The 19,734-nt window shown below is 39.7% G+C and overlaps 1 protein-coding gene and 1 pseudogene across 3 annotated transcripts in view; both read left to right on the top strand.

Moving 5' to 3' along the window:
• The first annotated feature begins 4,509 nt into the window (after positions 1-4,509).
• The window catches only part of AEBP2 (AE binding protein 2), a 70,512-nt gene continuing 55,287 nt past the window's right edge, over positions 4,510-19,734 (top strand). For 2 of the 3 annotated variants that reach the window (XM_028531696.2, XM_028531695.2), the window contains exon 1: positions 4,510-5,314. In XM_028531696.2, coding sequence (XP_028387497.1) covers positions 4,656-5,314 — 659 coding nt within the window. In that variant the 5' untranslated portion in view covers positions 4,510-4,655. Of the gene's footprint in view, positions 5,315-5,477; positions 5,646-19,734 lie in introns of those variants that run through there. The other variant, XM_028531699.2, reaches the window with a different exon arrangement.
• LOC114512885 lies at positions 5,946-18,101 on the top strand (annotated as a pseudogene).

Here is a 19,734-nt window from a genome sequence, read left to right as displayed (position 1 = left end):
TTAGAGAGAGGGGAAGGGAAGGAGAGGGAGAGGGAGAGAAACCTCATTTGGGATTGGTTGCCTTATCAGTTGGTTACCTTTCCCTTGCCCTCAACTGGGGACCTGGCCTGCACACCAGGCTGGGAATCAGACCAGTGGCCTTTTGTTTTGCAGGCCGACACTCAACCCACTGAGCCACACCAGCCAGGGCTGTATTGAAAAAAATTTTTTGGTTTGCCAGCCAGATATAAACACATGAAAGGGTAAAAAATGTGGTGTGTGTGTTACTCACCTTTCACATTTTACGCACCCTTTAATTGACAGCTTATAGGAAACGCCTTTACTAAACTCACAGCAAGAGACTATCTAAAATATCAAACATGCACATGGTGTACTTACCATGGAAATTTACCAGCCAAAGTAGTTATGTCTCAAAATGTTTGTAGGGACAGGAATATTGCTAACTCAGAAACTTAATCATTATATTGTTGTGTTTTACTCGAATTGCAATCTACCAGCTGGGGAAGCTTTCATCGGATTTCTAGTTCTTTCCAGCATTAAGTTCCTATCATTTCACCTTTCTGTAAGATGCTCTGTCTTTTCATGCATACTTTCTTTAGACTGCAAGTCAATCAGAGAATGAGGTCACCACGCTGCTATTCATCCTCCTCAGTATGGCATTATCAAAATGCAGAATGAGGAACCTGAAATATAGGTGTGAAATGGGCTATAGCTGCATATTTTAGAGAAGTTTTCGGAAGTATCTCATGTGTGGTGAGCTATCTCACAGGTGGTAGGAATCTCAGCTTGAATCTAAACTGGGTCTGTTGCTGGGATTCCAGTATGTTTGGGCATGTCTGGCAGACTGTGAGTCAGGACTAAGGAGACCTGCTGACACAGGGGCTGAGACTGCTTCCTAGAACAGAGCTCATTTTAGTGGTAGAGAGAATTAGACAGAGAAGCCCTATAAGAAAGACTCAGTCATTGGATGGGGAGTAATAAATACAGCTTGGGGCAGCTATTACTCAAATCTGTCGCCAATCTAGACCCATGAAAGCATGTCTGGGTTCCTAAGAGAAGTGGAGCTCTGAGTAAAAACACAAAGACCTGTTTCACTGAAAACTGTATATGATCTTGGGCGCAAACAGTCTGCTTTGGGGTTCCCCTAAAAGAAGTCAACATAATGATCTCCATTCCTTCAGGCTACACCATGGCTTTGGCTGTTTTGTTCGTATCCCAGGTCCCTGGTAGGAGTCTGCAGTACCTAGAAGAGTAGAATGGAGGAGGGGGCACTGGGAGAGAGGAGTGTCTGAGCATATGAGGACCCCTCCCTGCCAACTAGGGGCTCTCAGAAAGCTGGAGGTATCCTCACTAAGGTGGTAGGCTTGGTAGGTAGGAGAACCAGTGAAATTTGGTAATTGTTGCTCTGTCTGACCCATTCGTGCTGAGGTCAGTGAGTCTAAATGATATTCGTAATCAAACAGCTCTCATGCAATGATATGCTATTGGGTAATTTATAATGATGGGTGGAATCACACACTCTCCAAGCCAGAAGGAGGAACCACAGAACAGTAAATCTCAGTCTATGAATAACAAGTTTTTAAAAAAATTTTCCTGTGGACTGATATTTTTGCAAAATATGTACAAGTGCGTTACTGCAATAATAAAATAATCAAATAAAAAAAACCCATAAGTCCTGATTTTTATCAGATTCAACAGACATCAAGTTACTCTGCCAAGCTGTGCCAAACTGTTTCAATGCATACCCACTGCAGACCAGCTGTGAACAGGCCCTGTGGGCACTGGGCTGTGGACCATGCTTCCTGCACTTGTGTGGACTTCTCACGTGGTGCTGCCTGGAAAAGCTCCATCACCTGGAGGTCCTGCCTCTAGCCACACACATTAGCAAGTGGGATAAGGACACTATGACACTGTGGGCATGCAGGAGAATGCCCTTGTTCTAAATAGATGTGTACAGAATAAGATGTCTGCAGCTAAAGAAGAGGGTGGGGAGAGGCAAAGGGGCGGTGGGGAGAGGTAGGAGGGGGAAGAGACCTGAGAGAAGGGGAGGGAGACAGAGGGACACAGCCTGCACAAATGTGGCAAAATGTTAGTAATTGATGAGTCTACACAGGTGTACAGGTGTTTATTATCCAATTCTTTCAAGTGATCAGAATTTGAAATTTTAAAAAAATTTCCAGTGATAGGAAGTGCCTTTTTGTACAAAAAAGTCAGTTTCAAGATAGCTCATTTTACTCTTCAATGTGTGACTGCAGCTCCTGCATTCATCTGCAGCTTCGATACCTGCCGTTACCATGTGCCTAATCTCCACTCACTGTTCACTCTTTTCACTGTATCTCCTATACATTACATACCTTTACAACATAACTTTAATCATACCACACCTTTTAAAATGTGTCTTGGTATATGCCTGTTTTTCAAAGTCAAACTTTCTATTCAAAATTTTCTGCAATCTAATCTTTAACTCTTTTTTTTTGGTTTCTAGCTTTGCTTTTTTTTTTAAACAAGCACAAAAAATTTTCATGCTTTCCCCTGTTATTGCTTCTTAGTTCTAGAACTTCCCCTCTCACAGAATTCAATTCTATACACTCTTCAAGATCAAGCTCAAATTAAGTAAGTTTAGATGCAGTTATATATCTTACTACACACATTGATTCAAATCCTACATTCTTCATGTAGTTTTCCTTGATTAACGGCCAAATGTTAATCCTAATCTCCAGGGCTTACCCCAGTGCCTGGCACATACATTTAACACAGTATGCACTTTCAGTTAAATTCTCCATTGCAGCGATTTTCAACTGGTGAGCTGCAAGAATTTTTAAAACATCCAATACCTGACTGTTTAGTCGGGGCACTGCCCTATTTTCCCGTAGATTGTCAGATAAAAAAATGACAACAGCCAACACAACAATAACCATCCATTGTGTGAATGAATCAAAATTATACCTACTTTTTTTTTTTTGGTCACATTAGCAAAAAATGGCATTTTTTTGGTGTGCCACAGAATTTTATTAATTAGTTTGTGTGCCATTAGATGAAAAAGGTTGAAAATCATTGTTCTAATAGTTCTTAAATTACAATAGAGGACAATACATTCTTTGTCTATCTCAAAGAGTGGCTTTGAGGTAAAAATGTTTGAGGTTAGTAATTTGCATTGAATATGTCTGAAGGTATTTGTATACCATAATGTCTCACACTCTTGTTTATTTATTTTTTTGCTTTCCCTTGAAGCAACACGTACAACATACAATAGCTGAGCCAAGGCCTAAGGCAGCAAATGCAATACTGGGGCACTCAAGCTGTTTGATGACTTTCCAAGATATGTGTAAGCGAGGAAAATCTGTTTTAAAGCAAACAGTTCTCTGAACCTCACTTCCCTTAGGTAGCCATCCCTAAAATAGATCTGCCTGAAAATATGCCCCAAGGTCAGAGTGTGTAAGCCTCCCTGATTCCCAGTTCTCCCTCCATCTTTTGTAAATTGTATGAATTTACAAAAAATTCAAAAAATTCCATCTCTGTAACATGCATCTCCAACACAATTTTATTTTTATTTTTAATATTTACTTTCAAATATTTGCAATATATTTGTTTTATCAGCTGAAAAAATAAGACAGTTTTATGATCACAGGTAGTTTAAAAACTACCCTTAAATTTCAATTTATATACACATGCTTACTAAAAGGAATAAAACTCAGGAGGGGACATGGAAAGCAAAGATTAGTTCCAAAAGATAAAGGATGAAAATTGACAAAGTATAAACAATTGTATTTTAAAAAGTAGGTATTAGTGGTTAATAAATCTCTATGGTATTTAGAATTCATTGCCTACGTGTTAAAAAGTGTGACAGTTATGAAATACTTATAAAAAGCCGGAAAAAGTGTAGATGTCATTTTCAACTGTGTAAGGATGTCCAAAATTATTTTAAAGGACTCATGAGCCAAAAAGTTTGAGAACATAGAACATTAAAGATGTGCTTGCTCTGAGACTGTGATTTAACTATTCCCCGAGGGAGTCACAGGCAGGTTAGAGTAAAACCTGTGGCTCAGTGTGGTGCATAAGTATTTAGTACCTTGCACTGTGTTACTTATTGCTACTCATTTTAATTGCCTCTCCTCGTAGATTGTAAGCTCACAGAAGACCGGGGACTTGTTCGATTTCTGGCTCAGTGCCTGTCCACTGGGGACACTCCCCAAACACCCCCGGAATGAATGACTTTCTCGTGAGAACTCGGAGGGCTGTTAAAATCCCCGACCCGCACTAAGGTTTTCGTTCTGCGTGTCCCGCCCGCTGCGAGGCCGGGAAAGCGTGGGAAGGCCTGAAGGAAACTCTGAGCCCTTTGCGGGAGGGGAGGGGTGGGGCGGGGCGGAGGCCAAGCCCGGACCCTGGTGGGGGCGCGGGCGCGGGCGCGGGCGCGGAATCCGCGGCCGGGGGAGGTGCCACCTCGCGTCTCCGCGCAGGCGCGCAGCTGTCTCCGCGTGTGTGCTGTCCCCGCGCGGGCTCCGTAGCGCGTGTGCAGGCTGACGCAGCTCGCGGGCCCTCCTCTTGCTCTGCAGCGGCGTCGGCGGAGTTTTGGGCGTTTGGGAGGGGGCGAGGGAGCCAGAGTCGAGAGAGGGAGGCGGCGGCGGCCGGGAGGAGGAGGAGGAGCAGGCGCCGCCATGGCCGCCGCTATCACCGACATGGCCGACCTGGAGGAGCTCTCCCGCCTGAGCCCTCTGCCCCCCGGCAGCCCCGGCTCAGTGGCTCGGGGCCGGGCTGAGCCCCCCGAGGAGGAGGAGGAAGAGGAGGAAGAGGAAGAGGAGGCGGAGGCCGAGGCTGTGGCGGCGCTGCTGCTGAACGGCGGTGGGGGCGGTGGAGGCGGCGGCGGAGTGGGGGGCGGCGAGGCGGAGACGATGTCGGAGCCGAGCCCCGAGAGCGCCAGCCAGGCCGGGGAGGATGAGGACGAGGACGACGAGGAGGACGAGGAGGACGAGAGCAGCAGCAGCGGCGGTGGCGAGGAGGAGAGTAGCGCTGAGAGCCTGGTGGGCAGCAGCGGCGGGAGCAGCAGCGACGAGACACGCTCGCTGAGCCCCGGCGCAGCCAGCAGTAGCAGCGGGGATGGGGACGGCAAGGAGGGCCTGGAGGAACCCAAGGGACCGCGGGGCAGCCAGGGCGGCGGCGGGGGCGGCAGCAGTAGCAGCAGCGTCGTCTCCAGCGGCGGCGACGAGGGCTACGGGACCGGGGGAGGCGGAAGCAGCGCGACCTCCGGGGGCCGGCGAGGCAGCTTGGAGATGTCGTCGGATGGGGAACCCCTCAGCCGCATGGACTCGGAGGACAGGTAGGTGCCCTGAAGCGCTTCCCTTCTCTTGCACTCCTGGGCCGAGGGGACTTTTTGCTGAGATCCCCCTGCTCCCCGAATCCTCGGCCCCTCCCCCAGGCTCTCAACTCGGAAATCTCTCCCGGCCGCCCCGCCCCTCTGGCTGCGGATAGCGGCTTCAAACTCTCAAACCATTTTCCCCCCAACTCCCCTTTCCGCGTCCTCTTTCCCCTTGGCTCTGCAGTCCGTACAGACCTAAGGACAGCTCTAACTCGGAAAGAACCCCCACAGTAGGCCCAGATCCTCTGTCGGAGCTGAAGAGGCCCTTGATGTACACACCTCAGTACACAAGGTTAGCTTCCACCGTGTTCGCGAACACTTGTCAGAACTAGAATTGACAAGTGTTTTCCAACATGGCTGGTCTCGCTTGGATTTAACAGAACTTCCCCGTTCAGGGAGGAGACCCCAACTATCACTCTTCTCTACTTAGGAAAGACTGTTCGTTTATAATTAATCAGTGTTTCCAGAATAACTCATGTGTACTCGTTAGTAAGGTCTCCAAAGTGATTTAAATAACTTCTATTTGTTTTGTGATCATATCCGAAAGAAAGTTTAAAACGAACAAATCATTGTAGAAAAGAAAAATGAATTGATGGCTTTTAAAATAACTTTGCGGAATGAAGTAGAGTTGGAATCGGAACAAAATACAGTCTTGAAGGTACAGTGTAGTTTGTGATTTAATATCTGTTTAGTAATGCTTCAATTTGAGAGTTACGACTTGAGATGATAGTATTTAAAGTCATGTACTGGAGAGATCTCTGAAGGAATTAGCATTTTTCTGAAGTTTGGGAAAGCTGACAAATGAGCCTCATTTTTTCGGGACATTACAGTTTTGCAGTAGTATGTTTCAATCCTTACTACTACTTTTGATCTCTTTGGAAAACTTCATACTTTAATTGGTTTTTAATGTACTTCTGAAAAACTACTTGATGCATATGATGCTGCTAAAACATAATAGCATTTATTTTGTTAATGTTTTGATGAGCGGTAGAATTTTCAACAATTGATATTGACTTGGGTTTAGAATTTTTAAGTATTCTGAAGTGATAGGAATTTTCGTTGTTAACTGATAAAAATGAACACTTTGCTTTAAATTGAATGTAGTAATATGGAATGCAACGCCTAAATATTTGGGAGGTACAGTGCTAGAATCTGACACTTTAATGTCTACTTCAGACATCTGGGATGGGGTCAAATGGACTGTACGGACCTTAGAAAAATTGTACAGAATTGCACAGGCATGGCAGGAAGGAGAATGCCTTTAAGAAAATTAAAAATTGATGTGAACTGCACAATGAAGCATGTGTTATTTATCATTTTATTATATCCTCCTTCATTGGTACTGGTAGATATTTGAAAGTTGATATAGTTTCCACAGTTTTATTTACTTAGTGTACACACACACATTTACAAGTGTTAAGCACTGCACAATTTAAGTGTTGCAGTTATTTCATTCTCAATTGTAGTGCAAGATAGGTATTATTGATATTTTCCATTTAACAGATGAAGAAGCAAGTTGAATGTCTTCCTAAAACAGTAAGTGTAGAATGGTAGTGACGGAGCTGAACAAAGGTTCTTAAGTCTCCTGATATTTCCACTTCACAAGAGTTAGAATAATTCACCCTTAATAACATGCTATGTGTCAGTTTTTATTGTTTCAGTTAGTATCTGTCCCCTGCTTCCTTTTATTGGATAAGTAATATTTTAGGAGGTGGAGTTTTGGCTTCATTTCATATTTATTAGATATTTGCTTGAGTATCTAATTTTTGCATCATATTCAGAGTGAGGAGTAAGATATTTGTGCCACAAGTCCAAATAAGGTTAAAACTTGATAACTAAGCATACTTGATTTCCTTAATGTTTAAGCATTAGAGACTGCAAAATATTGTAGTCATTTTACCAGTTCAGAGTAATAGATTTATCATTTGTATGAAAAGCCTTGAGTTTTAGAGAAACTGGTTGTGGTCCTGATAATTTTAAATCTGTGATGTCTTGTAATGCCCCTTGCTGCTTTTGGAGGCTTTTGTTTTTTATTTTTAATTTTAAATTTGGAAAGGATTCATGATTCTTACAACTGCCCTGCAGATTACACCAATCTATGTGAATTTTATAGATTGATTTTTATGGTAGGAAGTCTTTATTTTTGTAACTGATGAAAGGATATTGTGGTTTTAAAGTGCTTTTTAAAAACTTGAGGCAATCCTATCACAACGATTTTATCGTACTCTGTTTCTTTAGGAGGCCTGTTCAGTTTTTTTCTGTCACTTTGACATTAGATTGTATCTTTGAGTTTAACTTATTTTTGAATTTGTTGAAATATCTTAAATATCTTTTAACTGTAAGAGCTTCTTTTTAAGAAAGAATTAAGCATAAAGACTTAAATCTTAAAGCTGGTGATCCAAGGTGTCACTTTGTAATCATGTATTGAAGTGTTGTATGGTGAAAAAGTGACTTAATTTATAAAGTGATTAAATAACACTTGGTACAAAAAACAGTGATTCTTTTCTCCAGGAGAGAGTTATTCAAAACCAGTGTAAGTGTATTCGTGTGTTTATTTTGGTGAAGTTAGAAAACCTTCAAATTCATAGGTAATTTGTAATTTACTCTTGCTTTGGTTATACAGATAATTGAATTTTCTTAGGGAGAGGATATTTAGTGGTGCAGGAACACTAAAAACTGGTTTTACTTTGAGTCTAAGCTTAAATATTTTTCAAAAAGTTAGCACCTTCTAAGTTAATTACAGAGGCTATACTTTTAGAATTTAAAATGCCTCAAATTTTTTAGTTTACAAATTAGTTCTACCTATTGAATCATTATATGAAAGAACTCTTAGCTTTTTACCTATGTGAGTCGATAATAACGACCTCTATTTTGTGGTTATCTCTTTTTTATATTTTGTTCCTAGCCCCCTACTAGAATATGAGCCATGACTTAAGATAAAGCTAAGACCTCTTTCAGCCACTTTTATCAGCCTTTTGGGATAAAGGTACTTGTCAAGTGAAAAATGCATGTAAGGATGGAGTGATAGGGAAGGGTATATAGTGTGTACTTGAAATGCTCAGCAAAGGCCACCGGCCTTACAATTTTGTGAATCAGAATTTGGATTTTCAACCTTCTGGGTTGCAAACTTGGAGGTATAATTAAGATTGCTTTGACACTGGGAAGACAGACTTACATTGCCCAATTTCCCTGGACTGGGAAGATCTTCCTCTAGTATAGTGGCTAAACTTTTAAATCAGATTAATTCTGGAAGGCTGCATGTTGAGATTATTGTCAAGATTTATTAAGGATCTGTATGTTTGAGGCAATAAAATACTTTTATGTAAAGTAATATTTTACTCCATAGAACTTCTTTTTACTATTTACCCCTTTCATCTCTGAAGCAGTCAGCTCTTTATAGTCTCTAGCATTCTTCTTTCTAGCTACCCTTTTGATCAAGTTTAGGGAAAAGTTTCTAATAGGTCTCTGTTTTCATGATAATTATAATTATCATGAAACATTGTAATGCTCAGTTAAGGAAGGTATGGCAACAGTAAAAAAAACCAAACAGATTTTGGGATTGAATGTATATTGAGAGAGATTCTAAGGGGTCATTTTACTTTAGGAAACATTGAAAGTACCTACTTTGTTAGATCAATTAGGGAATCCTATGTGTATTTACTATGTGCAGGACTCTTTAATGGACATTTGTGGGAGTTGGGAAGACAAAACGATTCCCTTTTCATCCATCTTGCATATTGCTGTGAGACTTAATGCTGAGGTATAGGTTTTGCCATAGCTCCTGGCACAAAACTTCATTGATCTAATGTAAACAAAGTTAGAGATTTCACACCTTGCCTGTTGTATTATTTATTATTGTATAACACAATTTGCTAAAATTTAGCAAATTAAAAGAACAAAGATGTATGCCTTTTTAAAAGATTTTATTTATTTTTAGAGAGTGGGGAAGGGAGGGAAAAAGGGAGAGAAACATCAGTGTGTGCTTCCCTCTTGTGCACCCCCCACTGGGGACCTGGCCTGCTGAAACCCAGGCAGGTGCCCTGACTGCGAATCAAACTGGCAACCACTTGGTTTGCAGACCGTTGCTCAGTCCGCTGAGCCACACCAGCCAGGGCCAAACATTCGTTATAACATACAGCTTCTGAGAGTCAAGAATGGAAAAGCTTAGCTAGGTGGTTCTGGCCTACGGTCTCATGAGGTTGCAGTGAAAATGTTGGCCAGCACTGCAGCCATCTGAAGGATTGATTGGGGCTAGGAATCCTTGCTTTTGGCAGGAGGTCTCAGTTAACTAACCAAGTCAGTATCTCCTTAGGGCTGTTTGTGTGGCCTCATGACATAGGTAGTTTCCCCCAGAGCAAATAACCTGAGAGAGAGCAAGGAAGAAGTCACGGTGCCTTTTTATAATCTAAATATATCTGCATACATCTTCATTGAGCAGATTTTTTCTCATTTTTCTTTTCATTCACAATCTGATACACAATAATTGCTTCAAAAAGATTTTAAAGATTTTACCTACTTTTAGAAAGAGGGGAAGGGAGGGAGCAAGGGAGAGAAACATCAATAGGGTTGCCTCTCCTACACCCCCAACTGGGGACCTGGATGGTAACCCAAGCATGGGACATAACTGGGAGTAGAACTGTTGACCTTTTGGTTTGCAGGACGACGCCCAACCCACTGAGCCACACCAGCCAGGGCTAATGGCTTCAGATTTTTGATGACTGAGACAACCTTTCAAAACCCATCAAAACGTCACAGTGAATCCTTTCCTGGCTTTTAAAACTTGGCTTTAATTTTTTCTTCCTTTTAATTTGTATTCTCTATTTTTCCTCTTCTTTTATGGCTCCATTCTATAGCTGGAGGGGTGTAGAATATTAATATAAAGAGCCTGTAATCTGGAGACAAAGGGCACAGGTCAGATTTTAGTCTTGTCTATGTTATGATTTTAAGTAATTATCTTTGAGCCTTAGCTCCTCAACTGTAAAACAGGGTTAGCTTTTACAGTTCTGTGGTCCATATGAATTTCTCTGAACTACTCCTCTGAACTGTTGTGAAGAATCCATGTTATTTGAATGCTTGCTTTATCCTTTTGCTTGTAGAATGGTACATTTTTGAGAGCATGGACTGTTTAGCTTGTTTAGAACCTTGCAGTATTTAACATAGTCCCTTGGATAGGTTGAATTCTCAATTACTAGATTTAAATTTAAGTACCAACAATATAATTTCTGTAAAGGAGACTAAATTAGGGCCAGGAATTGGTGCCCTTGGTTGGATCATTCATTGTATCTGGTATTGATGAGTTTAAGGACAGCTTTGCAGGTGAAGTTGTATGCAAAATTAAATACAGGTATTTCTCTGAGAAGATGTCAGCAACTTTTATCAGATTTTCAAGAGTTGGTCTAAGAACTACCTATTTAGAGGATATACCGAGGAGCATAATAGATGTTAAAAAGATTGGACAACTCTGAGATGGAAAGTTTCCATAAAAACCGTATTTTCAAAACACAATATGGAAATCTGAAATGAATAGTTGCCAGAGGGTTTTAAAAAAGCCATTGTTAGAAGCATTTACTGTTTTACTGCATGAAAGTGCTTCACGTTTTATCAAAGTTACATGGAAAATTTGAAGTTGAGGGAGAAAGTATACGGAGAGTAATAGTTAAGAGTGAGATATAAATCAGAATGCTTGGATTTGAAATTTACTTAATCTAGGTGACCATGGGACAGTTACTTAAGTTATTTAATGTCTTAACTGCTATTTCAGGTTTCTCATCTGCAAAAGGGGGACAATAATAGTTCTTTTTCTGTAAGATTGTTTTGGGGGTTACATGTAGAGTGTTTGACATGCAATTGATTAAGCATTTACTGTGTGGTAGGTATTTATTTCACAGATGCACATAGAACCTCCATTTTGTGCTAGGTACTATTCTGGATGCTGGGTATACAGCAGTAAATAAAACAAATAATCTGGCCTCCTGGGTGGGAGAGACAGACTGCACAAACGAACTGGTAATAGCTAGTAAAGATCGGCTGTTGTGAAGCAGTATAAGATCTGAAATGCCAGAAAGTAACATACCAACTGTTAAACGTGTGGCAAGTATCTGTGAGTGAGTGCTGTAGAAATTTGCAAAAGGGTGTGCTTGATCAAAATACTTCACGCAAGAAAATCTGTTCTAATCAATTATTTTAAACATATATAGGGTGGGGCAAAAGGTTTACAGTTGCATGAGTATGCAGAACAGTTTATTCTTGTATTATTTGTTATTATATTATTTTCCATAGGAACAATTGTAAGTGTACTTTTGCTCCACCCTGTGTATCTATTCTGTAGTTGACCTAAAAGGCCTCATAATACCTTTTATTTTTAATAGTTTTTAATATGTACGTGAAGCTGCTGATCTATTAGTAAAAAGCTGTGAGATGTGTTTTCTAGTAATGGTGATGGGTTTGCAGTTACCTAACTACATGTTAAGTTCGTTTTTAGGACTAGCAGTTTGCATCTGTGAAAATAATAATTGTATTGACCTTAGAACTAAGTGGACAATTTAGGGCATGGGTAGCGAATCAGATTTGTATTTGTATGTTTAAAAATCGTGGTTACCATTTTTCCCGGTTCAGTGATAAGAAAGAAATGTGATGGTACCTCTCCAGACACTAAGTTTTTTAAAAGGAGACTAAAAAAAATAGGATTCTGTTATTTACTAGTTTATTTGTAAATTTGTGACACAGTACTTTAAAGTTAAAATGGGAGAGTATTGCAATGAATATTGTAATGAATGACTTAGGTTTTGGTGGGAGTGTGGAAGTGGATTTTATGGTTAAGAGAGTGATGAAGAAAAATTTCTAGAAATCCTAAATGAAGCATGTGAAGGAAAGAACACAGGATATTCTGGAGACTTTCCTGCCTAGATCAGAGAATGTGTGTTGGAATTGTGAAGTAAAGAATTAATGGCTAAAGGGGGACCTTTCACACCAACACAGGTGCACATGTTTCTCAGCGTACGTTTGTGAATTAGATTCTTTTGCCTCTCTGCTGTTTCTGTCTTTGTAACTGATAGTCACGTTCAGGTCTTACCTTGAACGTTTTCTCAGGCAAACTTCCTGATTCTTTGTTAGATAAATTGCTAGCACTCTTTAAGTTCTTCTTTGTCCTTATTACAATTTGAATAATTATTTCAGTCTTTCTTTCAGTCTTTGCTATAATGTATGCTCCCTGAGAATAGGAACCGTGTCTATTTTGATCATTGCTCTGTCCGCAGTACCTGGCACAGTGCTTGACATTTATTTTAGGTATTCTTAAGTATGTTTTGGATGAATGATGAAACTTGTGAAACAGGAAAGTTAATTATATGTGGCAAAAGTAGAAAAGGAAGGTTGAGCTGGGAGACCAATTAAGAGGTTAGAGGAATAGTGCAGGTGTTAAGTGAAGGACTTGAGCTAGGGAAGAAGTTGGGGAAAAAGTCATAGCTATTCCCCCAACTTTCCTTTGACTCAATTTTAGGAAACTGAGTCAAAGGAAAGAAAAGCTAATTTCCTGAGTTGTCACTAAGACAAATCCTCAGACTATTTCTGAGTAAAAATTTTTTTCTTGGGGATTTAATTGTACCAATATCTCACCCTTTTTTCCAGACCCATCTATTACTGAAACAACTAAAGGAACACTGGGTAGTAAAAGAACCTGAACCTTAAGTCAGGAAGACTTGGGCTATTTATTTTTTTATTTTTAAATATTTTTTATTTTTATTTTTCATTGATTTTAGAGAGAGAGGCAGGGGGAGTAGAGAGAAAGAAATATCTATTGCTTCCCTGCCCATATGCAGCTGGATGGGGAATGGAACCCACAACCTTTTTGGTGTACAAGATGATACTCCAACTAACTGAGCCACCCGGCCTGGGGAAGACTTGGGTTATTTTAATTTAACTTCTCAGAAATATTACTGTAAAATAGGAGAAATATCTTAGTGTTATGAGTAAGTGAGATGGAGTGAAAGGGTCTAGGGCTATATTTAATTCAGAGTCACCCTCCCATTTCTCATGCATAGACTTGTGAAAAGAATAGTGGGAATAAGTAATCAATATTGTAGTACTGGTTCTACTAGATCCTGTTTGCAGGAAATTTGGCATATCATTTCATATTTCTGAACTTCAGATTCTTTTTCTTAAAAATGAGGGGTTTTGACTGAACAATATAATTTGGAGCTATCCTTTAGGCAAACCCAGAATATCGCACATGTAGCTTTGTCATATTCAGGACTTCAAAGATACTTGAGTTCAAAAGTCACTGGAATTCTAATTTAAAATACCCATTTCTGTTTGTCTTCTCTGGGCTCTAACACTTTTAAGATTAAAATCAGGTCCTATTTATCTTTATACTTCCAGCACATACTGCCTCCACTCATCTATTACACTGCCTATGTTAATTCACTAACTCAGTACTTGGTTGACTTCAACTGAATACCGATATACTTTATACACATTTATTCTTTCTCATTGCCATTAGTGTGGCTGCATGAAACAAGGATAACCATTTGCTTCATGTGTTCCCCCAGTTTTTTAAAACGTATGTAGAAACATTTGAAAAAAGTTGTGATTATTTGAATAATTTTAAAAAGCAGGCTTCCCCAACAAAAAATTTGCATATTATTTTAGGAGGAAATTACTACCTACTTTGCTTAAGACTCAGATTCTAGAGCTTACTGACAGGGTTTTAAGAAGTGCAGCTCTTTGTATCCTCATCAACAACCAGTGAGGTGAGGAAGTGCACAGAGATTATAACTTGCCCAAGGTACATGGCTCCTTGAGAATGTGCCGTTCTGGCTCTAAATGTGTGGTCTTAGCTGCTGTACTGCCTTTGTGACTGTTTAGCAACCTTGACTGGGGAAGTTTCATTAAAATCATATAAATATAAGTAGCTCTTTAAATTTTTAACCTTTCTCATTTGCAAATTATTTATATATATATTTATTTGACCTTATTTTCATTTCTAGTATTTATATACATACAGATTATAGCCTAGATCCCTCTTAAGACTGAACTATAGATGTTAATTTTTAAGTGTTGCAGTTATTTAGTTTTAAGGGGAATGAAAAGTTTTTTTTAAGTTTTTTTATTTATTTGTTTTTAGAGAGGTAAGGGAGGGAGGGAGGGAGGGGGAGAGAGAGAGAGAGACAGACAGACAGACAGACAGAGACAGAGAGAGAGAGAGAGATCAGTGCGTGGTTACTGGGGGCCGTGGCCCGCAACCCAGGCATGTGCTCTGACTGGGAATCGAACCTGCGACACTTTGGTTTGCAGCCTGCGCTCAATCCACTGAGCTATGCCCAGCCAGGGCTGAAAAGTCTTTATTGACATTTTATTTTTGGAACACTTTTGAAGTCCCTGACTTGCTTTCTTCTTTTCATTTATATTTTGAGACCCTAGAAAGATGAAGTGTTACCAATTCAAGAAAACACATAGAAGGTTATTAGTATATCTCAGTAAGTATATTTGCTAGTTTGTTTCTAAATTATAAAAATTTTTGCCATTGCTTTTTGTAAATATCTGTTAAGGTACTGAGAGGGAATGAATCAGCACTAGACTTTTTAGTGCTTTCAATTCATGTTGGCAGTCATTCAAACAAGTCTTGAGGTGCTGTGCCCTGCTGCAGTCATTAAAATTTTTTTTCACCTTCACCCAAAGACATGCTTACTGGTTTTAGAGAGAGAAGGAAGGGAGGGAAGGGGGAAGAGAGAAAGAAGGAAAGAGAGAGAAAGAAACAAACATTGATGTGAGAGAGGAACATTTATCAGAGAAACATTGATCTGTTGCTGGGATTGAACCTGCAGCCTAGGCATGTGCCTTGATTGGGAATTGAACCCATGACCTTTAGGTTTACAGGACTATGCTTCCACCAACTGAGCCACACTAGCCAGAGTTCGTGTAGTCGTATTTGTTAGAAATATTTTTATAATTTAATACTAACTTTAAAAAAACAGTGAATATGCGACTGCTTCCATATAAAATGGGAGTTGTGCCCTTTTCCTCAGCTGCTACTAAGGTCCTCCCTGCTTCCCGGGAAGCTAAGGCCGCGTTGGGGTGAGGCCCTTACTTCACTCAGCAACTAGCACCACTCCTGGCAGCGCTTGCCCAGCACTCGCCCACACCATGGCCTCTGTCTTAGACTTGCCTGCAGCTCACCTGCATCTACTTAGCCCTTATCCTGCATTTTGGTGAGGTGATGGTGAGGGAGGATAAGATCAATGCCCTCATTAAAGCAGCTGATGTAAATGTTGAACCTTTCCAGCCAGGCTTGTTTGCAAAGGCCCTGGCCAATGTCAACATCGGGAGCCTCCTCTGCAGTGTAGGGGCTGGAGGACCTGCCCCAGCAGCTAGTACTACACCAGCAGGAGGCCCTGCCCCTCCACTGCTGCTGCCCCAGCTGAGGAAAAGAAAGTGGAAGCAAAGCAGAAGAATCTGAGGAGTCTCATGATGACATGAGCTTCAGTCTTTTTGATTAAACCTGTTTTGTAACACATTTAATAAAAAGCTAAAAACTCTATTAAAAAATTAGGAGAGTTGCTTTTCATAGCATACTTTTTTTAACACACCATCTTTGCATGTGTAGGCATTTTTCTGCAAATCTTTTTAAGAAGGTAAAAGATAACTCATATATAGTGTAATTGTCTTGAAGTAAAATGTTTCTAGTATTACAGTCTTTTTGAAGATAATTGCTTGCTGATCTGTTAAGCTGAATGAAAAATGTGGGTGGAGTCATCTTAAAGGGCAATAGACTAGAGATAAACAAATTTAAAATAATGTGCACAGTGCATAGTGGTGGTATAAGAATGCAACCTACTTGTTTTCCACAGGCTGTCTTTCATCACTGTTGCATAAAGTCCCCTTTGGCCAATTTAGTGAACGCTGCTGGGTCTTGGGGGAAAATCTTATGTCTTTATTCACAGAAATAATTGTGGGGATAGAGAGTAGTCTTTTTCTTGATTAGAAAAATCCATTTTACCTTTTTAAATTACAGTGATAATGGTTTGGAATTACAGTAATAATAGTAGTAATAATATTTTTGGTTTTGACTAATTATTTTTAGTGTGCCTCCAATTGATTTTGATGATTATCTCATGTGACAGAGCTACATATTTTACTTGCCTTAAAATCATACTTACATATGTCACTAAAAACTGAACGTATGATATGCAACACACTAGCTAGGTTTAGTTTACTCTAAATGAGATGTTTATGGGTGATTCATAGTATAGACCAACCAGGTCATAAGGAAGCAGACTTCCTTCCACCTTAGTTAAGTAGGAAGGGCCTTGGGGAAATCTGACTTGTGTGTATATAGCACATGTAATAAAGTAGGCATTTTCTCTTTATTTTTTTCCCCCTAATTCTCTTCCAGTTTAAAGACCTAAAATCCTGAAGCACCACAGCATTTTGGAAGACAAAACCAGTTGGTCATAGAGAAAGCTGATGTGACCTTAAATTCCTTAATCTCATTTAAGATCAATTTCATAAGTTAATTTTATTCTTCATAAATAAAATCTAAAATGACTGCTTCTTTGTCTCTGAGATGAATATTTAGAGTTGGATTTTATGTTGACACTGTTAGGCTCAAGACTGTTTCAGTTCTAAATTTGGGACAAGTTCTACCTCAGGGTAGTGTTGCTTTCTATGACTGACCTTGAATTAATTTTTTATGAGGCTAAATGACTTGTAGGAGTCATATTTAATAGTTTATTTTGTTACTAAAACTATTTGCCCAGATAAGTCAAATTATATGTAAATGTTAAATATTGTTTGTGTGCGTGCCATTGATGTGCAAAAGCAAAGCAAAAATTTCTTGTGTGTGTATACCAGATGAAACTGAGTGCCAGTTATTTTGATGTATAATATTGGCTGCATTTCAGTATTTCTTAAATACCCACATTTATAAATGTGGCAATTAAATTTTTTGGCATAAATGAGTTGTTCTTGCATGACTTCGGGCAAGTCTAGTAATTTTTGTGTCCCAGTCTCTCTTATCTCATTTGGTTGTTGTAAACATTAAATGAGTTAGCGCATATCAAGTATTGTTCCAGTTAGTATGGCTGCATGACAATCAGCTCTGACATTTAATGGTTCAAAACAATGATTTTCCTTACAGATCTACAATCTGAGTAGGATTTGGCCTGTTTAGATCGTTCCTGCTTCACTTGGTGACAGTTTGGAGCAGTGTAAAGGCTGGAGACTGCAATCACCAGAAAACTCACTAATGTATCTGTCATCTCTGTGGTTGCTGGGCTGAGAAGACTTAAACAGCTGGGCACTAGCACAGCTGTGGCTCCCCTACATCTCTCTTTATCGCTGTGTACTTTGTTTACAATATTTCTTCTGCCCAGTGGCTTCAGAGGAGCCATATTGCATTACATGGTAGTTCAGGGCCCCCAAATTGTGTGTTCTGAGAGACAGCCAGGCTGCAGCTGTATTGCCTTTGTGACTTAGCCTTAGAAATCTGGTAGTACCATAACTTCTGTAGTAGTCTCTGGCCTGCTTTGATTTAAGGGGAAGCAATATAAACTCCCCTTGATGCCATATTGTAAGAAGATGATGTGGGAGGGTGTAAATTATGGGTGTAGCTGTCTTCAGAAAATATAGTCTTACCCAAGCACATAGAACAACTCAAAACATACAGCAAATAGTAAGCTGCTATGATACAGAATGGGAAGTCAGCACAGAGTGGTGTAGCTCAAAGGGTTGGACGTGGCCCTGCAAACCAAAAGGTTAAGTAAGGGTCACGGGTTCTATTCTGGGTCAGGGCACTTGTTTGGGTTGTAGATCAGGTCCCCAGTTGGGGGTGTGAGAAGCAACCAGTAAATGTTTCTCTGCGTTTCTTCCTCCCTTCCCCTCTCTCTAAAAATAAATAAATGCATCTTTAAAAAGAAGAATGGGAAGTCAGATTTAGAATGTCTTTTGTGATACACATTTTGATGTAGTAAGATACATAATCCCACTTTTTCCTTAAGAGAAAGTCGTAAAATGTAATAGGCAGTTTATAGTTTTCTTTTTTAAAAAATATTTATTTATTTTTAGAGAGGAGGAAAAGAAGGAGAAAGAAAGGGAGAGAAACATCAATGTGTGGTTGCCTTTCACGCACCCCCCCCCCCCCCCCACTGGGGGCCTGGCCCGTAACCCAGGCATGTGCCCGACAGGTAATCGAACCTGCAACCCTTTGGTTCTCAGGCCCGTACTCAATCCACTAAACCACACCAGCCAGGGCTACAGTTTTCTTAAAGGAACCTCTTTCTTTTAATGGTTAAGTTTTAGCTTTTAATTCCTTTGCCAATGCCTAGAATAAGGAGCAGGGCACAAGATGATTGTCCACTTCAACAAATGGGTGTGAGAAATGGTGTGTGTAACTCAGGTAAAGAGTTTCACACTCAAAAGTGAATAATATCTGGTATACAACTTCAGACTTTTTAAAAATATAAAATCCTCTTAAATGCTTTCTGCTGTTTTGAATTTTAACCTTTAATAATTTTGATTGTAAATATATGGGAGAGACAGAAGAAACTTCTGAGTAGAGAGTGGCATGGATGAAAGGAACATTGCCTGTTAGCCAAAAAAGCAGATTACCTTGTTATATGATTATATTAGGACTCTCCTGTGTGTGATTATTTTGTTTATCTACAGTTTGATAAATACTTTGAAAACTATACATAGTATACTTCTATCACAAGCTTATAATCAATGACAAAATTAATTTTGTAATACCCTGTTAAATATTCCTTAGACTAGTAGAGTTACTGTCCCCTTATTTCATGACACTTTTTTTCATTCTGTATGGAAGGCCATGTTCCTTTTTTTTTTTTTTTTTAAAGATTTTATTTGTTTTTAGAGGAAGAAAGAGTGGGAGAGAAATATTGATTGGGTCCCTGTCATATGTACCTGCACCAGGAACTGAGCCTGTAACCCAGGCATTTGCACTGACCAGGAATTGAACTGGCAACCTTTCACTTTTCAGGTCCATGCCTAAGCAACTGAGCCACACTGGTCATCGCAACCATATTCCATTCTTAAACCATTAGAATTATAGAGTATTTGTTTTTTATAATAATTAAGATACAAATTATGAACCTGAAGACTTCCTAAAGGTTATGCTTTTCATTGATAGAACAAAATAAAACAACCTGCTCCATTAGAGAATAGGGAGGTTCTTTTGTGGAACCTCAGTAACTTACGGATCCTGAAGAAAGTGGTTAGATGCCACGCTTGTACTGTTTTCCTGCTACCTTCTTTGTTTATGGTACAGTTTATTCTTTCTGTCACTTTATATATGGTAGCTCAGTGGTTTCTGAACTTTTACTGGGAAAATGCTATCCATTTCATAGTAATTTGGCAATTTCTAGGTCTGA

Source organism: Phyllostomus discolor, chromosome 2, assembly GCF_004126475.2.
Source record: "Phyllostomus discolor isolate MPI-MPIP mPhyDis1 chromosome 2, mPhyDis1.pri.v3, whole genome shotgun sequence".
Classification (NCBI taxonomy): domain Eukaryota; kingdom Metazoa; phylum Chordata; class Mammalia; order Chiroptera; family Phyllostomidae; genus Phyllostomus; species Phyllostomus discolor.
Note: the sequence above shows the minus strand (reverse complement) of the source record. Positions and strands in the feature narration are given on the sequence as shown.